The sequence below is a fragment of the Tenebrio molitor genome, chromosome 8, assembly GCF_963966145.1.
Source record: "Tenebrio molitor chromosome 8, icTenMoli1.1, whole genome shotgun sequence".
Taxonomy (NCBI): domain Eukaryota; kingdom Metazoa; phylum Arthropoda; class Insecta; order Coleoptera; family Tenebrionidae; genus Tenebrio; species Tenebrio molitor.
Genome location: NC_091053.1, coordinates 16816879 through 16834379, shown reverse-complemented (window position 1 = coordinate 16834379; position 17501 = coordinate 16816879). Strand labels below are relative to the sequence as shown.

Below are 17501 nucleotides of genomic sequence, written 5' to 3'. Positions count from 1 at the left end.
TTTTACGCAGCACTCGTAATGGAATGCAATGGAATATTTGCACAGTATTAAATAAAAGTGTCTTTTGTGGAGAACAAGAGTGTATTTATATTTTATGCGTGACTTTTTTTGCGGTTGAGTTGCCACTTCTGATTACGATAAACAGAGAAATTTCGTAGACGTTTGTTAATTAATTTTATTAGGAAGCTTAAGTGTGTTTTCTAGTAATTACGAGATAAGATTGGTTTAAACAGTAGAATAGTCGAATTTTTCTAGAAGAAAGGACGATTTGGTGAGTTTTTTTTGTAAGGTTGGTAGTTTTTCTGGGTTGCTAAATTTGTTGTGGTGTAATATGGTGGTCAAAAAAGAGAAGAGTATTATTGTAAAATTATAGAAAAATCCCTGATTAAACAATCGCCGATTGAGAAAAGACTAAGAGATGGCTGAAGCCGCAGTAGAAGACCGACCACACCAAAAGTTTTACTGTCACATGTGCAACGTTCAGTTCGAAAACGCCTCAGCAGTGAGTAATCAATGTCTCGTCAGAACGGTTAGAATGTCATTTTGTCGAATTTCGCTGTTGTAGAACTTCACCTGTCCGCACTGTTCCGATGGCTTCATCGAGGAGCTGCAAGAGATCCCCGAGAACCGCGAGACGAGCGGCGACATCGACGACGACGACGACAGCAGCGATGTACGTCTGACAAATCTGCACGCGCATCTCATTTAATTGCTCTTTCTTTAAGATGGATTTCAATGAACTGTTCATGAGTCCGGCGACGATGGAAGACCTCCAAACGGGACGTAACAGACAAACAGACGGACACCGAACAGGGAGAAGGTATGCAGTAAATCGCGCCAGGATAGTTCGACCCAGGTTGGATATTTAACCGCCTCTAGCATGCACTTATAATAACGAGCACAATTTCGCGGGGACTCCACTCACACGTCTTTTATCCTTGTTCCAGGACCTTGACCAGACTGGCTTCATCAAATCTGAGGCAGAATGTGCCATTTGAAAATCTCATACAGGATTTTATCGTGAATTTGGGGGTCGGGCTCAACTGGGGCGCCGCGGGGAATATGCAGCTGTTCCTAGGGAACCCAGGTGATTATGCTTGGGGGCGTGAAGGCCTAGACGCCATCGTGACACAATTATTAAATCAAATGGACAGTACAGGTAAGCGGAGTAGCTTCAGGTTCTCCATTATCTAATCACTTATCAGATTTTCGTAATCTACAGAACGTCGCGCGTTGTCCCTCAATATCCCACAAAGAAACATATTTTTGGCCAGTTCAATTACCTCATTTATTTTAGGAACAAACATCTACTTCCTGAATGCGCTTCCAAAATTATTCTCTTTGTAAAAATTCGATTTTTTCTAAAGAAATCGGGGTCCACGAGTAGTCGGGTGTGCAGAGGGCAGCACCTGTCACCATTTGACATTTGATACTCGACTGTGGCGCCTCTGCCGGTCAGATTTGACGATTGTGGTTTTTAGGACCGCCGCCAGTGTCGAAAGAAGTGATAGACGCTCTACCCATAATAAACGTGAAATCTGATCAAGTGGATGCCAAATTACAATGTTCCGTGTGTTGGGAGGACTTCATGTTGGGGGAGAACGTACGACAGTTACCTTGCACCCATATCTACCACGAGCCGTGCATACGGCCTTGGCTGGAACTGCACGGAACGTGCCCCATCTGTAGGCAGAATTTAATGAATGACGAACAAAACAGCGATAGTAATCAAGACTCTGGCGGATCCTCGAATGGAGGTTGTGGTCTGTGATAAGAGGTGTAATCCGTACTAATCTAGTTATGATTCAAGGTAACCATACTCTAAACGCCTTTAGAAATATACTTCAACCTGCCCACAATGCGTCAAGTAGTTCAAGTTCTTTAGAAAATTCTAGACCGACTCATTCTAGATCCACTTCTAATAATACAGATTCTATGATGTAATCCATAGCAGTTATTAATCGACTAGAAATATAACGCTTGCTATAAATTCGTTTGACGGATTATTCAACATGCTTTACGTGGAATGAATAAAATGTTTTAAATGGGACAGTTTTGTAAATGCGGTATGGTGAAATAAACCATTTTAATCATTCCCAATTGTTAATCTAAATGATGAAAATAAAACTGTATAGACTGGATAAAGTGTATTGTTATTTTGACGCAAGCAAATGAATTTTAACACTCGTTCAGAGCTGTCAACAGTCTTGTATTCTGTAAACAAGAGAAGCACTTTGAAGTTTGAACATGCAAGTTATGTTATGTATTTATTGATGACACTGTTGTGATAATAAACAATCCCAGAGATTTGATTTTGCTTGTTTTGCTGTCACCTTAGGTCAGGTTGTATCGGAAATCAAATGGCGCGATCCCAAAACGTAGAAACACTTTACTTCAGAATTGTAATTTTTTCTAGTACTCGGTAATATTTTTTTAATAACTGTCATGGTAAAATAAAGATTATTTACAAAAATTATGACATTTACTAAAGACCTATGTCGGTTTTTATTTCTTTTACTGAACTTATGAATTTCTTTATCTGTGAAACATAACTTACAATAAATAAAGTGACACAGAGTTTGTATCTTAACCTATTTCTGCAGGGCAGGCCGTACCCAGTACGGCGAGCCGTACAGATTCATGCCTGTGGATATTGCAATACATGTATTTTTATTTTTCCAATCATTTGAATAACTTTGTGTTGGTTGTTGTTACCTACCTCAGAAGTAACGGAGGAACTGCTTAGAAAGAACCTCCCTCACTTGACTCTTGCCTATTCGCGATCGCATAAACAAGATATCTGTAGAAAAAAATTGAAACAATCACTTAAATCTAGTGGGTACCATTCTGTATCTATGGAACCGTGTAGCATGATGTAAACAAAATTTTCTCAAAATTTTGAATGAGTTTTCGCTTCCTACAAAATTTATGTAATTAAAATTTGTGGTGTCCTTGTGTTAAATTATTGAAGACCATCAAACATGGTAAGTTGGTATCGATCGTTTGCCGATTTTAACCGCCCCCACTTAGAGGGAATGTATCTCTGTCCATATCGGCCAAGCCGGTGTGCAAATCGGCAACACAACGTGGGAACTGTACTGTCTCGAGCACGGCATCCAGCCTGACGGCAGTCTCAAAGACCAGAAGGAAATCGTCTCGGACAACTGCTACGGCACGTTCTTCTACGAAGTGGAAAACGGCAACATGGTGCCCAGATCGCTGATGGTCGACCTGGAGCCCACCGTCGTCGGTCTGTATGTCCCCCACGCCGTGCGCACTAACCAATCGCTTTCATGCAGACGAGGTGAGAACTGGCAAGTACAAACAGCTGTACCATCCGGAGCAGCTGATCACGGGCAAGGAAGACGCCGCCAATAACTACGCCCGAGGCCACTACACCATCGGCAAGGAGATGATAAGCGTGGTGATGGACAAGCTGTCGAAGATGGCCGAGCAGTGCTCCGGCTTGCAAGGCTTCCTCGTCTTCCACTCGTTCGGCGGCGGGACCGGCTCCGGCTTCACCTCTCTGCTGATGGAGAACCTGTCGGAGGAGTTCGGCAAGAAGAGCAAGCTCGAGTTCGTGATCTACCCGGCCCCCCAGGTGTGCACCGCCGTCGTGGAGCCGTACAACTCCATCCTGACGACGCACACCACCCTGGGCCACACCGACTGCGCCTTCATGGTGGACAACGAGGCCATCTACGACATCTGCCGCAAGAAGCTCGGCATCGAGCGGCCCAACTACATCAACCTGAACCGGCTGATCAGCCAGGTGGTGTCGTCGATCACGGCGTCGCTGCGCTTCGACGGCGCTCTCAACGTCGACTTGACCGAGTACCAGACCAACCTGGTGCCGTACCCGCGCATCCACTTCCCGCTGGCGTCGTACGCGCCGGTCGTGTCGTCCGACAAGGCCTTCCACGAGGGCATGTCCGTGTCTGAGATCACGTCGGAGCTCTTCGAGTCGTCGAACCAGATGGTGAAGTGCGACCCTCGCCACGGCAAGTACATGGCCTGCTGTCTTTTGTACCGCGGCGACGTCGTCCCCAAAGACGTGAACGCGTCGATCGCGCAAATGAAGACTAAGAGCAACATCAGGTTCGTCAACTGGTGCCCCACCGGGTTCAAAGTCGGGATCAACTACCAACCCCCGACTGTCGTTCCCGGCGGGGACTTGGCGCGGGTCCAGAGGGCCGCTTGCATGTTGTCCAACACCACCGCCATCGAGTCCGCCTGGAACAAGCTGAACAAGAAGTTCGACTTGATGTTCGCGAAGCGCGCCTTCGTCCACTGGTACATCCACGAGGGGATGGAAGAGGGCGAGTTCAACGAGGCCCGCGAGGACCTGGCGATGCTGGAGAAGGACTACGAGGAGGTCTCGATTGATGACATCGATTGAAATCATTTTCTCATTCCATTTATGGATTATTCGATTTTATAACTTTTTATATACATACAATAAATCTATTACATTTTGCGAAATCGTTTACGTTCAACTGATTTTTTAATACTTGATTTACATACATTGTACGCCTCATCGGCGAAGCAGCACTCCGGTTAAGATTTCCGCAGTTTATTTAGTCGCTCGATTTCCTGGCCCAAAGTGTCGACGTTCTCCTGGAACAGAGCTCTTCAACACTCGTAACAGGTAAACTCTTTAAGTTACTCTCTAGAGACGATACCTCCAACTTCCAGTGGCGTAGTAAGCCCAGGTTATAATAATAACAACGTGCTTTATTGCAAGCACTTGGTCCTACTACGCCACCGCCAACCAACATCTAAAACTCACCTTCAAAGTGATATTTTTAAGCAGGGCATCTTCGAGTACAGCCTGTAGCTTCCGATTAATGTCCAAGGATAATTCCAACGTCAGTTTGTCGTCAGCTACTCGCGAACTATACACAGATGCCATGATCCCGTTCAACTTGGCTATGTTCGCCTACAAAACCACACAAACCTTCAACACAAACTCTTCTCGATCGACCACGACCTTGCATTTATCTTGTACGCGATCAAGATCTCTGTACATACAAAACTACGTGTTGAGACTTACCAAAATTTTGAAGACTATGTTTCGGTATCATTGAAACAAAACAATTCGATTAAAACTGAACACGCAATCGACAGTTTTCACTACGACGAGCTGCTACGAAACACGAACCGTCGCGCTTACCTTGTTCGCGTCCATGCTGTTCGAGGTCAGAGTGCCCGACTGGTCTCGAAGGATGTAGCTTTGGAGGAGGCGCGACTTCTTCTGCAGCTCCAGGACCAGGGTGTTGACGTGCTCCTCCAAGAAATCGAGCTTCTCGGATTTTCTCGCGCTTATTCGCTGCAGCTTCACGATGTGCTCGATCAACGTTTGCCTGTCTAGACCCGCGTCGGGTTGGATCACCTGACATTACTCCGTTATAAAAAAAATCGCACAAATAGAAACAGACAATGATACCTTCACTTGTTCTGCTGCTGGTGAATCGTTCGATCGATCTCCCACGTTGAGGGACGAGTTGGAACTGCTGCTGCTTCTATTTTCCAAAATCTCGTAATGTTCCAGTCGCTTGCGGCATTGCTGCAGCTCCTTATTCACCTCCTAAACAAGGCAAACATAACCTGTACTAGAAGGAGCAAAATTCTTTCACTGTGAGTAACTTGGTCCTTCAGGATTAACATATCCTACCACGTAAGAGGACTAAACAGTGAAAAAAAATATTGTAAAGACTACAATTAAAGATGGCGTGCATGTGTTATTTGGTTACCATGGCAACGCACGGTTCTGATGCCAACTTACACAATTTATAAAATTACTGTCATTATTATGTCATCGATTTTAGACTCAACTAACCCTCAATGACAACTCAAACTTCCTCCTCAACAGCTTATTCTCGCCCTTGTGATCGACCGCCTCCTGCTTGAACTTGTCGCACAGTCCGCTCTTCTCCGCCAGCCCCTTCTTCAACCCGTCGATCTCGTCCAAGCATTTGGCCCTTTCGTCGGCGACTTGCGCCGCGAACATCCCCATCTTGGTCTCTTGCTCTTTCACGCTGCGCTTCAACAGGGTCTGCTCGCAAGTCAGTTGCTGCACCTGAAACACCACCTCAACAAACGAATCGTCAACGTTTCGCTCCTCTACTTTGGTCTCCAGCGCCGTGAATTCCGACTGCAACCTGACGTTCTTGTCCGTCAGTTGTTGGGTGAACAGCAACAGCTCCGCCTCTCGATCTCTGCACGCGATGATGTCGCCCTCCAGTTCGGCGTTTCTTTGTTTCAGCAAGTGGATCTGGTCGTTACACGCCCTGTTCTGGTCTTGCTCGTTCTTCAGCTGCAGCTTCAGCTGGTCCAGCAGCGTCGTTTTCGCTTGCAGGTCGGCGCAGTCTTGGCGCTGTTGGTCGGCGCAGGCGCGGAAGTCGCTCAGTTTCTGTTCGCTTTCCAGGCGGTCACGTTCCAGTTGTTGGACTTTGAGGGAGAGGTCGTTGTTCTCTTGCAACATGTCTTTTTGTTTGGTTTGCAGCTTTTCGAGTTGGGAGTTTAGCGATTTGATTTGTTGCTCTTTGTCGTCCCTCTCGTGTTTTAACAAAATCAACGCGGCTTGTTGTTCCTTCAGTTGCTGGTCAAGCACGTGCGCTCTGTTGTCTTGCGACGTATGGAACGCCTTTATGGATTCCTGCGCCTCTTTCTTCGCCTGTTCTATCTGATCCGTGGCGTCTAGACATTTCTTATTCAACTCTTCCAATTTAGTCTGACATTCCTGAAAACACAAAAGTTGTAGTTTTACCAACAAACAAGACAAAATACTTACTTTGTGCAACTGAATTTCGGTTTTCAAACTGTTCTGGGACCACTTTAATTTCGTTTCTAGCGCGTTCAAATCAGCTTTCGCCTGTTCCAATTCTTGTTGGCTCCCTTTATACTCATAACACTTGTTATCAAGCATCTGACATATTCTAGACTTCTCACTGCACATTATTTGTACTTTATGCTGAATAATTTCATTTTCTGTTATTTGTTCCTTATACTTTTTCTCCAGTTGCTCTTTTTGATGCTTCATCTCCAAGAGATTCTTCTCACTAACAGCATATTTTATCACCATTGCTTCTTTTTCTTTCTGTGCCAGCTCTTTCTGTTTTATCACCTAAACATAACAGGCAAATTATCAACATTGCTCCATTCCTTTTTCACTACTTACAAGATCTAATCTAGCTTCCAAGTGGCCACATTTTTGCATTAATTGATGGATTTCTTCAGACTGTTCCCTTGCATTTATATTGTTTCCTTCATTGTTTATTTGTCCGTTTGGCGGTTCCTTGCATTGCTGTGCTGCAGTATTTTGATCCAAACTTGTAACTTCTTCATTTCTGCTGTTACTCTCAGACATATGGGGTGTTTCTTCAACTTCCGTCTTATCCGTCATAGCAAACCAAATATTATTTCTCGTTATAAAGCAACATTTTAATACTGATTAATACGTTAACAGTTCGACTAGATTGTTGTAAAAAGCAATAACAATATTTTTAAACACATTTTACCACATAAATTGTAACAGATAGACAACCAACATTTCCGTTTATCACTGACAGTTGACAACTTTGACACATTGCCGATGTGTCTAAAGCATCACACAAAAATTCAATCACGAAAAATTTTATTTAAGACTAATGTAATGACAAACCATTGATTTGCTTTCGAACAATTTTTGTCATCTTAACAAAATAAATGAAATAAATAGACAAGCGCCGAAGCGCCTTTGGCGTTTATCAACAGTAGACGAGAAGACAGTTTGCAAGTGTCTAAAGAACCGCACAACTCCAAAACTATTTGAACTCTATAATTTAAATTTCAATAACTAAAAGTTTCTTATTGAAAATCATTGAATGGCTTCTTTAAATTGTCATTTTATTGACTTGCTACAATTTTTTTAGTGTTATTATTAACACTTTTGAAGGACGCCGCTGTCTGTCATCTGTCAAATCAGTATGTGTTGATGTTTACAAGTAATGTAAAGTGTTTGTGACTATTGTAGCGTTAGATTTTCGTGATTCCCTTATTGTGGGCAATCATAAAACGTAAAAATGCACATAAAACAGGTAATCAAATTGAGAATTGCCGAAAATGTGACTAACTAAGTCTGCATGTAGGTTATCATACAAGGTTTCAAGAGCTACAGAGACCAAACTGTTGTGGAACCATTCGACAAACGCCATAACGTAGTTGTAGGCCGCAACGGTTCAGGAAAAAGCAACTTTTTCTATGGTAAATGTACAAACATTTTTGGTGCAAAAGTCTGACAGAAATTTACAGCAATTCAGTTTGTCCTGAGCGATGAGTTCTCACATTTGCGACCGGAGCAGCGTCAAGCCTTGCTTCACGAAGGAACAGGACCGCGAGTCGTGTCAGCTTACGTAGAAATCATTTTCGATAATGCGGACGCTCGAGTGCCAGTAAGTTTTAGGATTACAGGTTTCTACTTTTTGGATTTATAAAATTCACATAAAATCAATTAAACAATTACGAAAACAATCACGTTTGTTGAATTTTAGATCGAGCATGAAGAGATTTACTTGCGCCGCGTCATTGGCGCGAAAAAAGACCAATACTTCCTTAACAAGAAAGTGGTGCCCAGAAGTGAGGTTATGAATCTGCTAGAGTCGGCGGGATTTTCAAATTCAAATCCGTACTACATCGTCAAACAGGGGAAGATTAATCAGATGGCGACGGCCCCCGACGCTCACCGACTCAAGTTGCTGCGCGAAGTCGCCGGAACGAGAGTGTACGACGAGAGACGCGACGAGTCCATGGCCATTCTGAGGGAGACAGAGGGCAAGGTCGAGAAGATAGAAGAGTTTCTGCGCACGATCGAAGAACGACTGAGCACGCTAGAAGAGGAGAAAGAAGAGCTGAAGCAGTACCAGCACTACGATAAGATACGTCGCGCTCTAGAATACATCATCCATGAAGTGGAGTTGAACGAAAACAAGAGAAAGTTGGCTGATGTGAGTTTTTGTTACGTTTTTTGTTGATGGTGATTATTATTATGGGGTGTTACAGTTGGAAAAACAAAGGAACGAGTCGGGGAATGAACAAGAAAAGCTTGCCTTGAATTTGAAGAAGGCTCAAGACAATATTAAAACCTTGACGAAAAAGACGAAAGAAACGAAGAAAGAACTAACGAGTCTGAAAGAAGAGAGGGACATATTGAACAATGATCAACAACACTTGATCAAGGAGAAAGCGAAGTTGGATTTGACTATTAAGGATCTGTCAGAGGAAGTCCAGGGTGACAATAAGTCGAAAGAGAGGGCCGAGAACGAGTTGGCGCGTCTCACTCAGTCAATCAAAGAAAAAGAAGCCGAATTGGAGAAAGTCAAGCCTCAGTACGAAGCGATGAAAAAGCGCGAAGAAGAATGTACGAGAGAGTTGGCCTTGAAAGAGCAGAAACGTAAAGAGCTGTACGCTAAGCAAGGTCGTGGCAGTCAGTTTACGTCGAAAGACGACAGAGACAGATGGATCCAGAACGAACTAAAGTGATAGTTTTAATTCGATCCAGTCCCAATGTTTGATGCGTTTTGTTTCAGATCATTAAATAAACAGTTGAAGGATAAGCGCGACCACAGAGACAAACTCGAAGCGGATTTGAAACGCGACGCTGCCAAAACGGTCGAACTGACCAAAAAGATCGAAGAACAGAGTCAAGAACTGGAACGTCAGAAGAACTGCATCGACGAGCACAACAAGCAGTGCTACGAACTGAAGAAGAACAAAGATCAATTTCAGGCGACGAGAAAGTGAGTTTTTCTCCAGAGATGTTTTGTAAGCTCAGCGCGAAATTTCAGCGAGCTCTGGCGCAAAGAGAACAACGTCCAGCAGAACCTGTCGTCGTTGAAGGAAGACCTGGCCAAGGCGGACCAACAGTTGAGGTCGATGGCGGGGAAGCCGATTCTGAACGGTCGGGACAGCGTCAGGAAGGTGTTGGACACGTTCGTCAGCAGAGGGGGTCGCGAAGCTGAAATCGCGAGGTCCTATTATGGTTTGGTAATCGAGAATTTCGACTGCGAGAAGAGCATCTACACGGCGGTGGAGGTCACGGCCGGGAACAGGTTGTTCCATCACGTTATCGATTCGGACAAAGTGGGGACGCAGATCTTGAAGGAGATGAACAGGCAGAAGTTGCCAGGCGAGGTGACCTTCATGCCGCTGAATCGGTTGAACGTGAGGGATATCGCCTACCCCAACGATTCGGTAATTCATATAAAGCTTTATCTTTGATTAGTTTTGGAAATTTAGTTGACGTTTGGATTTGACAGATACGTCAAACGGTGCCAACTTGACAAAAACAATCTCATGGCCTGCTACGTTTTTTATTTTTGTTATTCCTTTAGGACGCCATCGCCATGGTGTCGAAGCTCCACTACGACCCCAAGTACGACAAAGCGATGCGCTATCTCTTCGGCAAGACGCTCATCTGCCGCAACTTGGACGTCGCCACCAAACTAGCGCGAACCACCGGTCTCGACTGCGTGACCCTCGAGGGTGACCAAGTGTCTTCGAAGGGGTCCCTCACCGGCGGTTACTTCAACTCGAACCGGTCCCGTCTCGAAATGCAGAAGAACCGCAGCGAAACCATGCAACAGATCTCGCAATGCGAGGAAGAACTTAAATCATTGAGAGAAGAACTGACTAAGACCGAATCGTCCATCAACAGCATCGTCTCGGAGATGCAGAAGACCGAGACGAAGAACAGCAAAGCCAAGGGCATCTACGACAAGGTCAAGGGCGAGTTGAGACTGATGAAGGAGGAATTGTCGAATATCGAGAGGTTCAGAGGACCGAAAGAGAGGTCGCTGGCGCAATGCAAGTCCAATCTGGAGGCGATGCAGTCGACGAAGGAAGGTCTAGAGTCGGAGTTGCACCAAGAGTTGTTGTCGCAGTTGTCGTTCGCTGATCAGGCGGAGGTGGATTCGTTGAACGACGACATCCAGAGGCTGCAGAAGGAAAACAAGGAGGCGTTCAGTACGAGGATGAAGTTGGAAGCGGAGAAGAATAAATTGGAGAATTTGTTAACGAACAATCTGATCAGGAGGAGAGACGAGGTCCTTCACGCCTTGCAGGAGATATCGCTGGAAGACAGGAAGAGGCAGTTGGTCAACTCGAAGAGCGACCTTGAAGAAATCGACAGGAAGATTGAGAAGGTGAACAAGGAGTTGAGCACGATGGAGACCAAAGTGAAGGACATGGCCAAGAGGGTAAGTCTTAGTTATTGTTGTCGTTGCGGTTTGTATGATTTGTGCGTATCTAGTTGAAATCAGAGCAAAACGAACTGGAAACGTACAAGAAGAAAGAAAAAGATGCGCAGGATAAGATCGACGAAGACGCCAAACACTTGGAAAAGTACGCCACAAAACAGAATCTGTTGGAGCAGAAGATCTCAGAGTGTGTTGAAAAAATCAATCAACTGGGGGCGCTGCCGGCGCAAGACTTGTACTCGCACTACGTCAAGATGTCTTCGAGATCTGTAAGTTGGTCACGTGTCGGAATTGAATCAGTAGTTAAGCTTTTGATCGAACTGTAGCTCTTCAAAGAACTGGAAAAGACCAACAACCAGTTAAAGAAGTTCAGTCACGTGAACAAGAAGGCTCTGGACCAGTTCATGAGTTTCTCGGACCAGAAGGAGAAGTTGCAGAAGCGCAAGGAAGAACTGGATCGAGGGTAAGTCACATGACAAATCGAAGGGAGAGATTCGAGGTTGGGGTTGCAGAGGCGAGAAGATCAAGGAGCTGATCGCGATGTTGGAGCAGCGGAAGCTCGAGGCGATCCAGTTCACGTTCAAGCAAGTTTCGAAGTACTTCACGGAGGTGTTCAAGAAGCTGGTGCCGACGGGCAAGGCCAAGCTGGTCATGAAGACGGTGGACAACGAGGAGGGGCGCGACGTCGGCCCCGAAGACACCAATTCGGACCACTTCAGCGGCATAGGAATCAAGGTGTCGTTCACGGATTCCGACGCGGAAATGAAGGAGATGAACCAGCTGTCGGGAGGACAGAAGTCGTTGGTGGCGCTGGGACTGATCTTCGCTATACAGAAGTGCGACCCGGCGCCGTTTTATCTGTTTGACGAGATCGACCAAGCGCTGGACGCGCAACACAGGAAAGCGGTTGCGAATATGATACACGAGCTGTCGGGGGAGGCGCAGTTCATCACGACGACTTTCAGGCCGGAACTGTTGGAACACGCCCACAAGTTCTACGGGGTCAAGTTCAGAAATAAAGTCAGTCACGTGGAGTGCGTCACGAGGGATGTGGCGAGGGACTTCGTCGAGGATGACCAGACGCACGGTTGAGCTTTTTATAATTTAATTAAGTATTAAAAAACATATTTACTAAGTGTAGACTATTAATAAAGTTATTCCCAAGCTGACAACCATTTTTGCCGCGAGTCTCTCCTCAAAGTGTCGCCGTCGATCCGTTCCGGTTTGTGTCGGAACTCGTCAGCCAGTTGCAAACGTTGCTCTTCTGATTGCAACACTTTCAACACCTTGAGTTCACCATTCTCCTTCAAATAGGCACCTCTAGTGTCTGAGGGGAACCCATCAGGGAATGTGATGGGACAGATCTTTATTAAATGTTTTATTTGCCACAATCTCTCATTATTTTCGGGTATGTTTTTAATTATCACGACGTCGCTGCTCTACAAACAGACTACAGTTATTAAACCCTTTGATGTGTACATTGATGGTTGACACCTTTCCAATGAGCTTGAAGTCTGACAAGATTTTCTTTTCGTAATACGGAACCCCTTTCAGGGGCTTTATTCGTTGCACTCGAAACAGTTTCGAGGGTTCATACGGCGGATCTTTGAAGTCTGGGTATCTAAAACCGACTGGTTGCAAAGAACTGCGACATAACCTCACCTTCTACCTCGGATAATATTTAAATCCCGGATATTGTATTCCTTCGTCTCTCCAGTTGTACCGGCGGTTGGCCACCGTTCTCCGGGCCGTAACCAGAAAACTGAAACTTTTTAAAAACTTGGACATCTCTACGTACTTTGAGGTTATGTGAATTTGACAGTTGATAATTTTGACATCTCATGTGTGGGGGCGCCATAACCTCACAATCACAAATTACCTTCCAAAAGTTACAATGGATTATGCAGAAGAACAAAAAGGGGAAATAGAAGCGCTGGAATCCATCTATTACGGCGATTTGACGAGTAAGTGTGCTACACTGCTCGAACTCGCCTTAAATATGTTTTTCAGTATATAACACAGAGCCGTACTACAAATTTTCGATACCCATCAAGTCCGAAGAATTCGACCCAGAAGTGGAAAACACAGGCCTAGCATGCGACTTAGTCTTCACTTATACGCCAAAATACCCAGAGGAATCGCCCATTATAGAAATAGAAAACGCCGAGAACTTCGATGATGAGTGTGAAACTGAGTTGTTAAGTTATTTGAGGGAGCAAGTGGAAGAAAATTTAGGTATGGTTATGATTTTCACGCTGGTGTCGTCGGCGCAAGAGAGACTAAATGTCAGGTGGGAGTTGGTGAAAAAAGAGCGGGACGAGGAGACCGCCAAGAAGCTCAAAAAAGAAGAGGAGGAAGAAAGAGTATAATGTTGGTACAAAAAAAGACTGTTCATATATTTTGTTTATTTTAGAAACGCTTCGAAGGTACTAGAGTAACTGTAGAAACATTCCTAAAGTGGAAAACGAAGTTTGAAGACGAAACGGGTATAACAAAGAAGAGAGAAATATGCGAGAAAGAGGGGAAGAAATTGACAGGGAGAGAGTTGTTCATGACTGATAACACGCTGAACGAGTCCGACCTCAAGTTTCTTGAAGACGGTACTTAAGACAACTTAGTTGAGCCTCAGCTTAAGCATCTTGTTTTCAGGTGACGCCGTCAAGGTCGACGAGTCGCTTTTCCAAGATCTGGACGATTTGGATCTAGATGATGAGGATGATGAAGACTTTGATCCAAACAACTACCACAGTGATGACTCTTCTAATTGATAATTCTTTTTGTATTTTTTTCTGTCAACTTCGAGAAATTGAATTAATAAATTTTGATAAGAAGGTTGTTTTTATTTATTTATGTAGAGGGCGCTCTCCGACTAAACTCTTATCACATCTGAATCTACTGGGCGTGGCTTAGAAAATCAATGTTTCCATCAGGGTCAGGAACTGATTCAAAGTGCAAATCACACGAGGTACAACTTTTATTAAACTTACAGTTTGTTTACATGTTTTATTCGCAAGACATACCACCAACTTGCATGACTCTGCTTACTAGAAAAATACTAAAGGAAATTGGTTTTAAAGTCAAAAACATAATCGAAACAATTTATTTTAAAATAACTTAACAACATAGTACCGACTGTAAGGACAAAGGTTTTAAAAAAAGAACCAATATGGCCTTAATTGACAAAAATCGCAACTAAGGAGTTATTTATTAATTTCTAACGCTGTACAATAATATGCAATAGTGTCACTTTCAATTTAGATTACATGACATTACGATCAACACTCTGTATTAAACATATGCCGAACGTGGTACGCGTGTGTAAGCCCAAAGTCACTGGATCCGATTCGTTCTGTCATACGTCTAATAAGAGCCATCTACATAAAAAAATGTCCTATTGCTTTTAATGAATTTTTTAAAACGTGGTGAAGAAGTTACATGATGTTGACGCAACATATTGGAATTGATGGTAAAATCTCCTTGCTCCCCTTGGCAGTGTTTAGAAGGCGAACAATAACAAGAACGCCATCATGAGACAGAAGAGACCCATAGCTTCGGACAGGGCGAAACCCAAGATGGCGTACGAGAAAAGTTGCTGTTTGAGGCTGGGGTTTCTGGCGTAGCCGATGATTAGGGAACCGAAAACTGTCCCGATACCAGCTCCTACATCCAACACAAAACTCCAAACATTTAAAAAACATCCAAAACAAAGTGCAGTTGTAGTAATAATAGTAATAATAATTAACGTACCACCAGTTTTGTGCTTGTTAGTTTTATTTAAGTCTAAGCGAAATTAAAAAGCAAACAACATTAAAAATGCGATCATGAGACAAAAAAGTCCCATAGCTTCGGACAAAGCAAAACCAAGAATTGCATATGAAAACAGCTGTTGTTTCAACGTCGGATTTCTAGCGTATCCGATTATCAAGCAACCGAACACCACACCGATACCAACACCTGAAAACGATCACATCTTTTAAAACATGCACTTTACGTTCGCAAACCACTCTCGGATCTGTGCCAAAGGACAACAACAAAACGTGCAACAGTCGACTCGATACTGACCTGACCCAGCTACTCCTACTGTGGCAGCACCGGCGCCGATAAATTTGGCAGCTGAGTCGATATCTCTGGTGACCGGAGTGGTCTGGAAACTCCTAACGGCCGGCAGAAGTGTGGGCTGTTTATGTTGCTGAACGACCGAACTCTGTACTAACGACGGGTTCTGGCTGAGGGTGGAACTCAGTGGCCTTAAGTATACTTTGGAGTTTGAAATGAGCTGAAAACAAAAGTCTCATTTTACTCTCGCCCATCCTGAATGCGGAACAAAGAAAATGTGCCAAGCTAAGTTCAGACATCCAAGGAAGTTAACATTCGTCACAGTGTTCAGTGAACTGAAAGTTGTCATCATTTTTATTACTCTTGACACTACCCACTTCATACAGCGCCAACGGATAAATCAACAACTACTCTAAAACCGGACCAAAGTGGTAGTCGACTGTTATGCAAGTTTACTTATGTAACTGTCAAAATTCTTATGTAATTGGTCAGAATTTTAAAATTACTTCGAAAATTGTAGTCAAATTGACAGTTCTAGTCGGTATTTTCACTTTATCGTAGATTAACGAGAGAGATCAATCAACTTGCTGTATTGCCAGTTTGCTAATAAAAAATGTCTCAAGATGAATAAAGTTGCCGCGATTCTATCTTTTATTAATTCCTAATTGAATATTAATTATTATCGGAAATGTTTGTATTGTAAACCTTTATGAATACTAATTTTGTTAAAAAAATCATTATAAAATTTGGGAACTGCAGTTACGTCAATTGGAAACATTACAAAAAGAAAATTACTAAATCTCAAAATGGAGCATTTTGATGTTTGTAGACGTTTATTTAAAAAATATATAATTTGCAGCAAGATTGATCATGAATAGTAAATTTAATTGGGTAAAAGCTGGACAGTTAGTTGAAATAATTGATTTTGTTCGGTATTTTTGTGGTTTTTCGTGGAGTTATGTAGCACATTACATAACCACAATTGCACCCAAAAATACTGAGAATCTGAGAAATCTACGAAATTGAAGTTCATAGATAAGAACTGAACTAGTGAACAGCATTACATAATAATAAATCTCGTGTTGTGGGTTTTTTTTTTGTAGAAAAATAATTGCATAACCCTATTACAGGAGTCAAGTGCAAATTAGGTACGTTCCACATCGATAAAAACGAAAATTTGTTACTTACGGCACTCCTGGCGGCGGGGGCGATCAATCTGGCGCAGGCGAACATTTTCTTAAATTTAATTTAGTCGGTTGGAATACACTTAACAACCTGAAAACGACACAGTCGACATTAGTTATCCGTCCAGACGCAAAGGTTTAGGGTTCACCGACGTTATGTAGGTGCAAGGGTTACGTAACACCGAACTCGGGAAAAGCGGGCGAAAATCATATGAGAAACCTGCGATTTTCCCGACAATTTCGTCCGCCGACCGCGTTTTCCCACACCGAACCGGCAAACAATCAGAATTTGAGCCGAATCGACACCCGGGTACAATAATGGCGCAAGATGTCGGTATTTATTATGTGACGGAGCGGTTGCCAGGGAAGTACGAAACAAATGAAAGAAATAGTTGCTGCGGTGGATCGCGCGGTGCTGTCCGGTGTCGGTTTTTCGGTTTGTGCGGGACGATGGTGGCCACAGTGTTGGAAATTTGCAGAAAAGTACTCACTTAACGGTACGGCGAACTTACCACACGACAGTGTCAGGAGGAGGTGACCCAGCACTTGGAATGTGTACTGCGGAGTGACAGCTCGGGCAGGAATCGAACGGCGCAAACGTGGCGAGTTTGGTGCGTGCTGGGTCGCTTCGGGTCGGCAGCCGGGGAGCTGGCAGTTGAAGCGGCCGACAGCAGGTGGCGCGAACCATTACTGATTATTTCAAAAATCGAACATCTAAGTTAGTTCAATGCAACAGTACTATAGATTAATCCTAAAACATGTGGAAACTTGCACAAATCTATTAAATTTTCAGTTGCAGAGGAAAATTGAGGCCGAAAAATGCGGCCGGTTTTCTATGTAATGTTGGTTGCAGATATGTTAATCATTATTGTTTGCACAAAAATGTAAATTTTGTTCGGTCTAAACTCGGTTGAAATTTAAATTCAATTGTGCAAGAATAAACAATTGTTAATATCACATCTGTAAATGACGTCCGAGGGAAAATGTGTCTAAAGTATCTACAACAGCGACGCAACTCGATCCCGAC

The 17501-nt window shown here is 43.7% G+C and overlaps 7 protein-coding genes across 13 annotated transcripts in view; 4 read left to right on the top strand and 3 right to left on the bottom strand.

Annotated features, from left to right (window-relative positions):
• Positions 1–2312, top strand: part of Iru (E3 ubiquitin-protein ligase Iruka) — a 28463-nt gene extending 26151 nt beyond the window's left edge. Inside the window, exons 1-7 of one of the 3 annotated variants that reach the window (XM_069055601.1) lie at positions 133–271; positions 374–502; positions 566–673; positions 726–856; positions 948–1159; positions 1482–1757; positions 1811–2312. In XM_069055601.1, coding sequence (XP_068911702.1) covers positions 419–502; positions 566–673; positions 726–856; positions 948–1159; positions 1482–1757; positions 1811–1944 — 945 coding nt within the window. In that variant the 5' untranslated portion in view covers positions 133–271; positions 374–418 and the 3' untranslated portion in view covers positions 1945–2312. Of the gene's footprint in view, positions 1–132; positions 272–295; positions 503–565; positions 674–725; positions 857–947; positions 1160–1481; positions 1758–1810 lie in introns of those variants that run through there. The other 2 variants (XM_069055602.1, XM_069055603.1) reach the window with 2 other exon arrangements.
• A 532-nt stretch (positions 2313–2844) lies between these two features.
• LOC138136412 (tubulin alpha chain-like) lies at positions 2845–4482 on the top strand. The gene is made up of 3 exons (XM_069055600.1): positions 2845–2984; positions 3031–3250; positions 3300–4482. The coding sequence occupies exons 1-3, from the start codon at positions 2982–2984 to the stop codon at positions 4397–4399; spliced, it is 1323 nt and encodes a 440-aa protein (XP_068911701.1). The 5' UTR covers positions 2845–2981; the 3' UTR covers positions 4400–4482.
• Positions 4402–7595, bottom strand: LOC138136406 (coiled-coil domain-containing protein 186-like). 4 transcript variants are annotated; one of them, XM_069055591.1, is made up of 8 exons: positions 7181–7595; positions 6794–7126; positions 6128–6742; positions 5840–6079; positions 5447–5587; positions 5174–5392; positions 4790–4939; positions 4402–4630 (listed from the first exon to the last, which is right to left on the bottom strand). In XM_069055591.1, exons 1-8 carry the CDS (start codon positions 7403–7405, stop codon positions 4574–4576), a joined length of 1980 nt encoding a protein of 659 aa, XP_068911692.1. In that variant the 5' UTR covers positions 7406–7595; the 3' UTR covers positions 4402–4573. The 4 variants fall into 4 exon arrangements, with proteins under 4 accessions (XP_068911692.1, XP_068911691.1, XP_068911693.1 ...); XM_069055590.1 differs by having other exon boundaries at positions 4402–4617; positions 7181–7594; XM_069055592.1 differs by lacking the exon at positions 4402–4630 and adding an exon at positions 5054–5067 and having other exon boundaries at positions 4796–4939; positions 7181–7594.
• A 326-nt stretch (positions 7596–7921) lies between these two features.
• Positions 7922–12406, top strand: SMC3 (structural maintenance of chromosomes 3). Its single transcript, XM_069055589.1, has 11 exons — positions 7922–8078; positions 8130–8244; positions 8293–8432; positions 8532–8984; positions 9040–9515; positions 9567–9776; positions 9825–10230; positions 10371–11234; positions 11288–11503; positions 11561–11697; positions 11747–12406. The coding sequence occupies exons 1-11, from the start codon at positions 8064–8066 to the stop codon at positions 12324–12326; spliced, it is 3612 nt and encodes a 1203-aa protein (XP_068911690.1). The 5' UTR covers positions 7922–8063; the 3' UTR covers positions 12327–12406.
• On the bottom strand, positions 12323–13040 carry mRpL30 (mitochondrial ribosomal protein L30). Its single transcript, XM_069055605.1, has 3 exons — positions 12904–13040; positions 12729–12855; positions 12323–12673 (listed from the first exon to the last, which is right to left on the bottom strand). Exons 1-3 carry the CDS (start codon positions 13020–13022, stop codon positions 12389–12391), a joined length of 531 nt encoding a protein of 176 aa, XP_068911706.1. The 5' UTR covers positions 13023–13040; the 3' UTR covers positions 12323–12388.
• A 23-nt stretch (positions 13041–13063) lies between these two features.
• Positions 13064–14065, top strand: LOC138136414 (RWD domain-containing protein 1). The gene is made up of 4 exons (XM_069055604.1): positions 13064–13198; positions 13245–13597; positions 13648–13834; positions 13884–14065. Exons 1-4 carry the CDS (start codon positions 13129–13131, stop codon positions 14000–14002), a joined length of 729 nt encoding a protein of 242 aa, XP_068911705.1. The 5' UTR covers positions 13064–13128; the 3' UTR covers positions 14003–14065.
• Positions 14066–14190: 125 nt separating this feature from the next.
• ATPsynC (ATP synthase, subunit C) lies at positions 14191–17133 on the bottom strand. 2 transcript variants are annotated; one of them, XM_069055606.1, is made up of 4 exons: positions 16987–17133; positions 16479–16565; positions 15297–15510; positions 14191–14894 (listed from the first exon to the last, which is right to left on the bottom strand). In XM_069055606.1, the coding sequence occupies exons 2-4, from the start codon at positions 16521–16523 to the stop codon at positions 14731–14733; spliced, it is 423 nt and encodes a 140-aa protein (XP_068911707.1). In that variant the 5' UTR covers positions 16524–16565; positions 16987–17133; the 3' UTR covers positions 14191–14730. The 2 variants fall into 2 exon arrangements, with proteins under 2 accessions (XP_068911707.1, XP_068911708.1); XM_069055607.1 differs by having other exon boundaries at positions 16966–17082.
• Between the last annotated feature and the right edge of the window lie 368 nt (positions 17134–17501).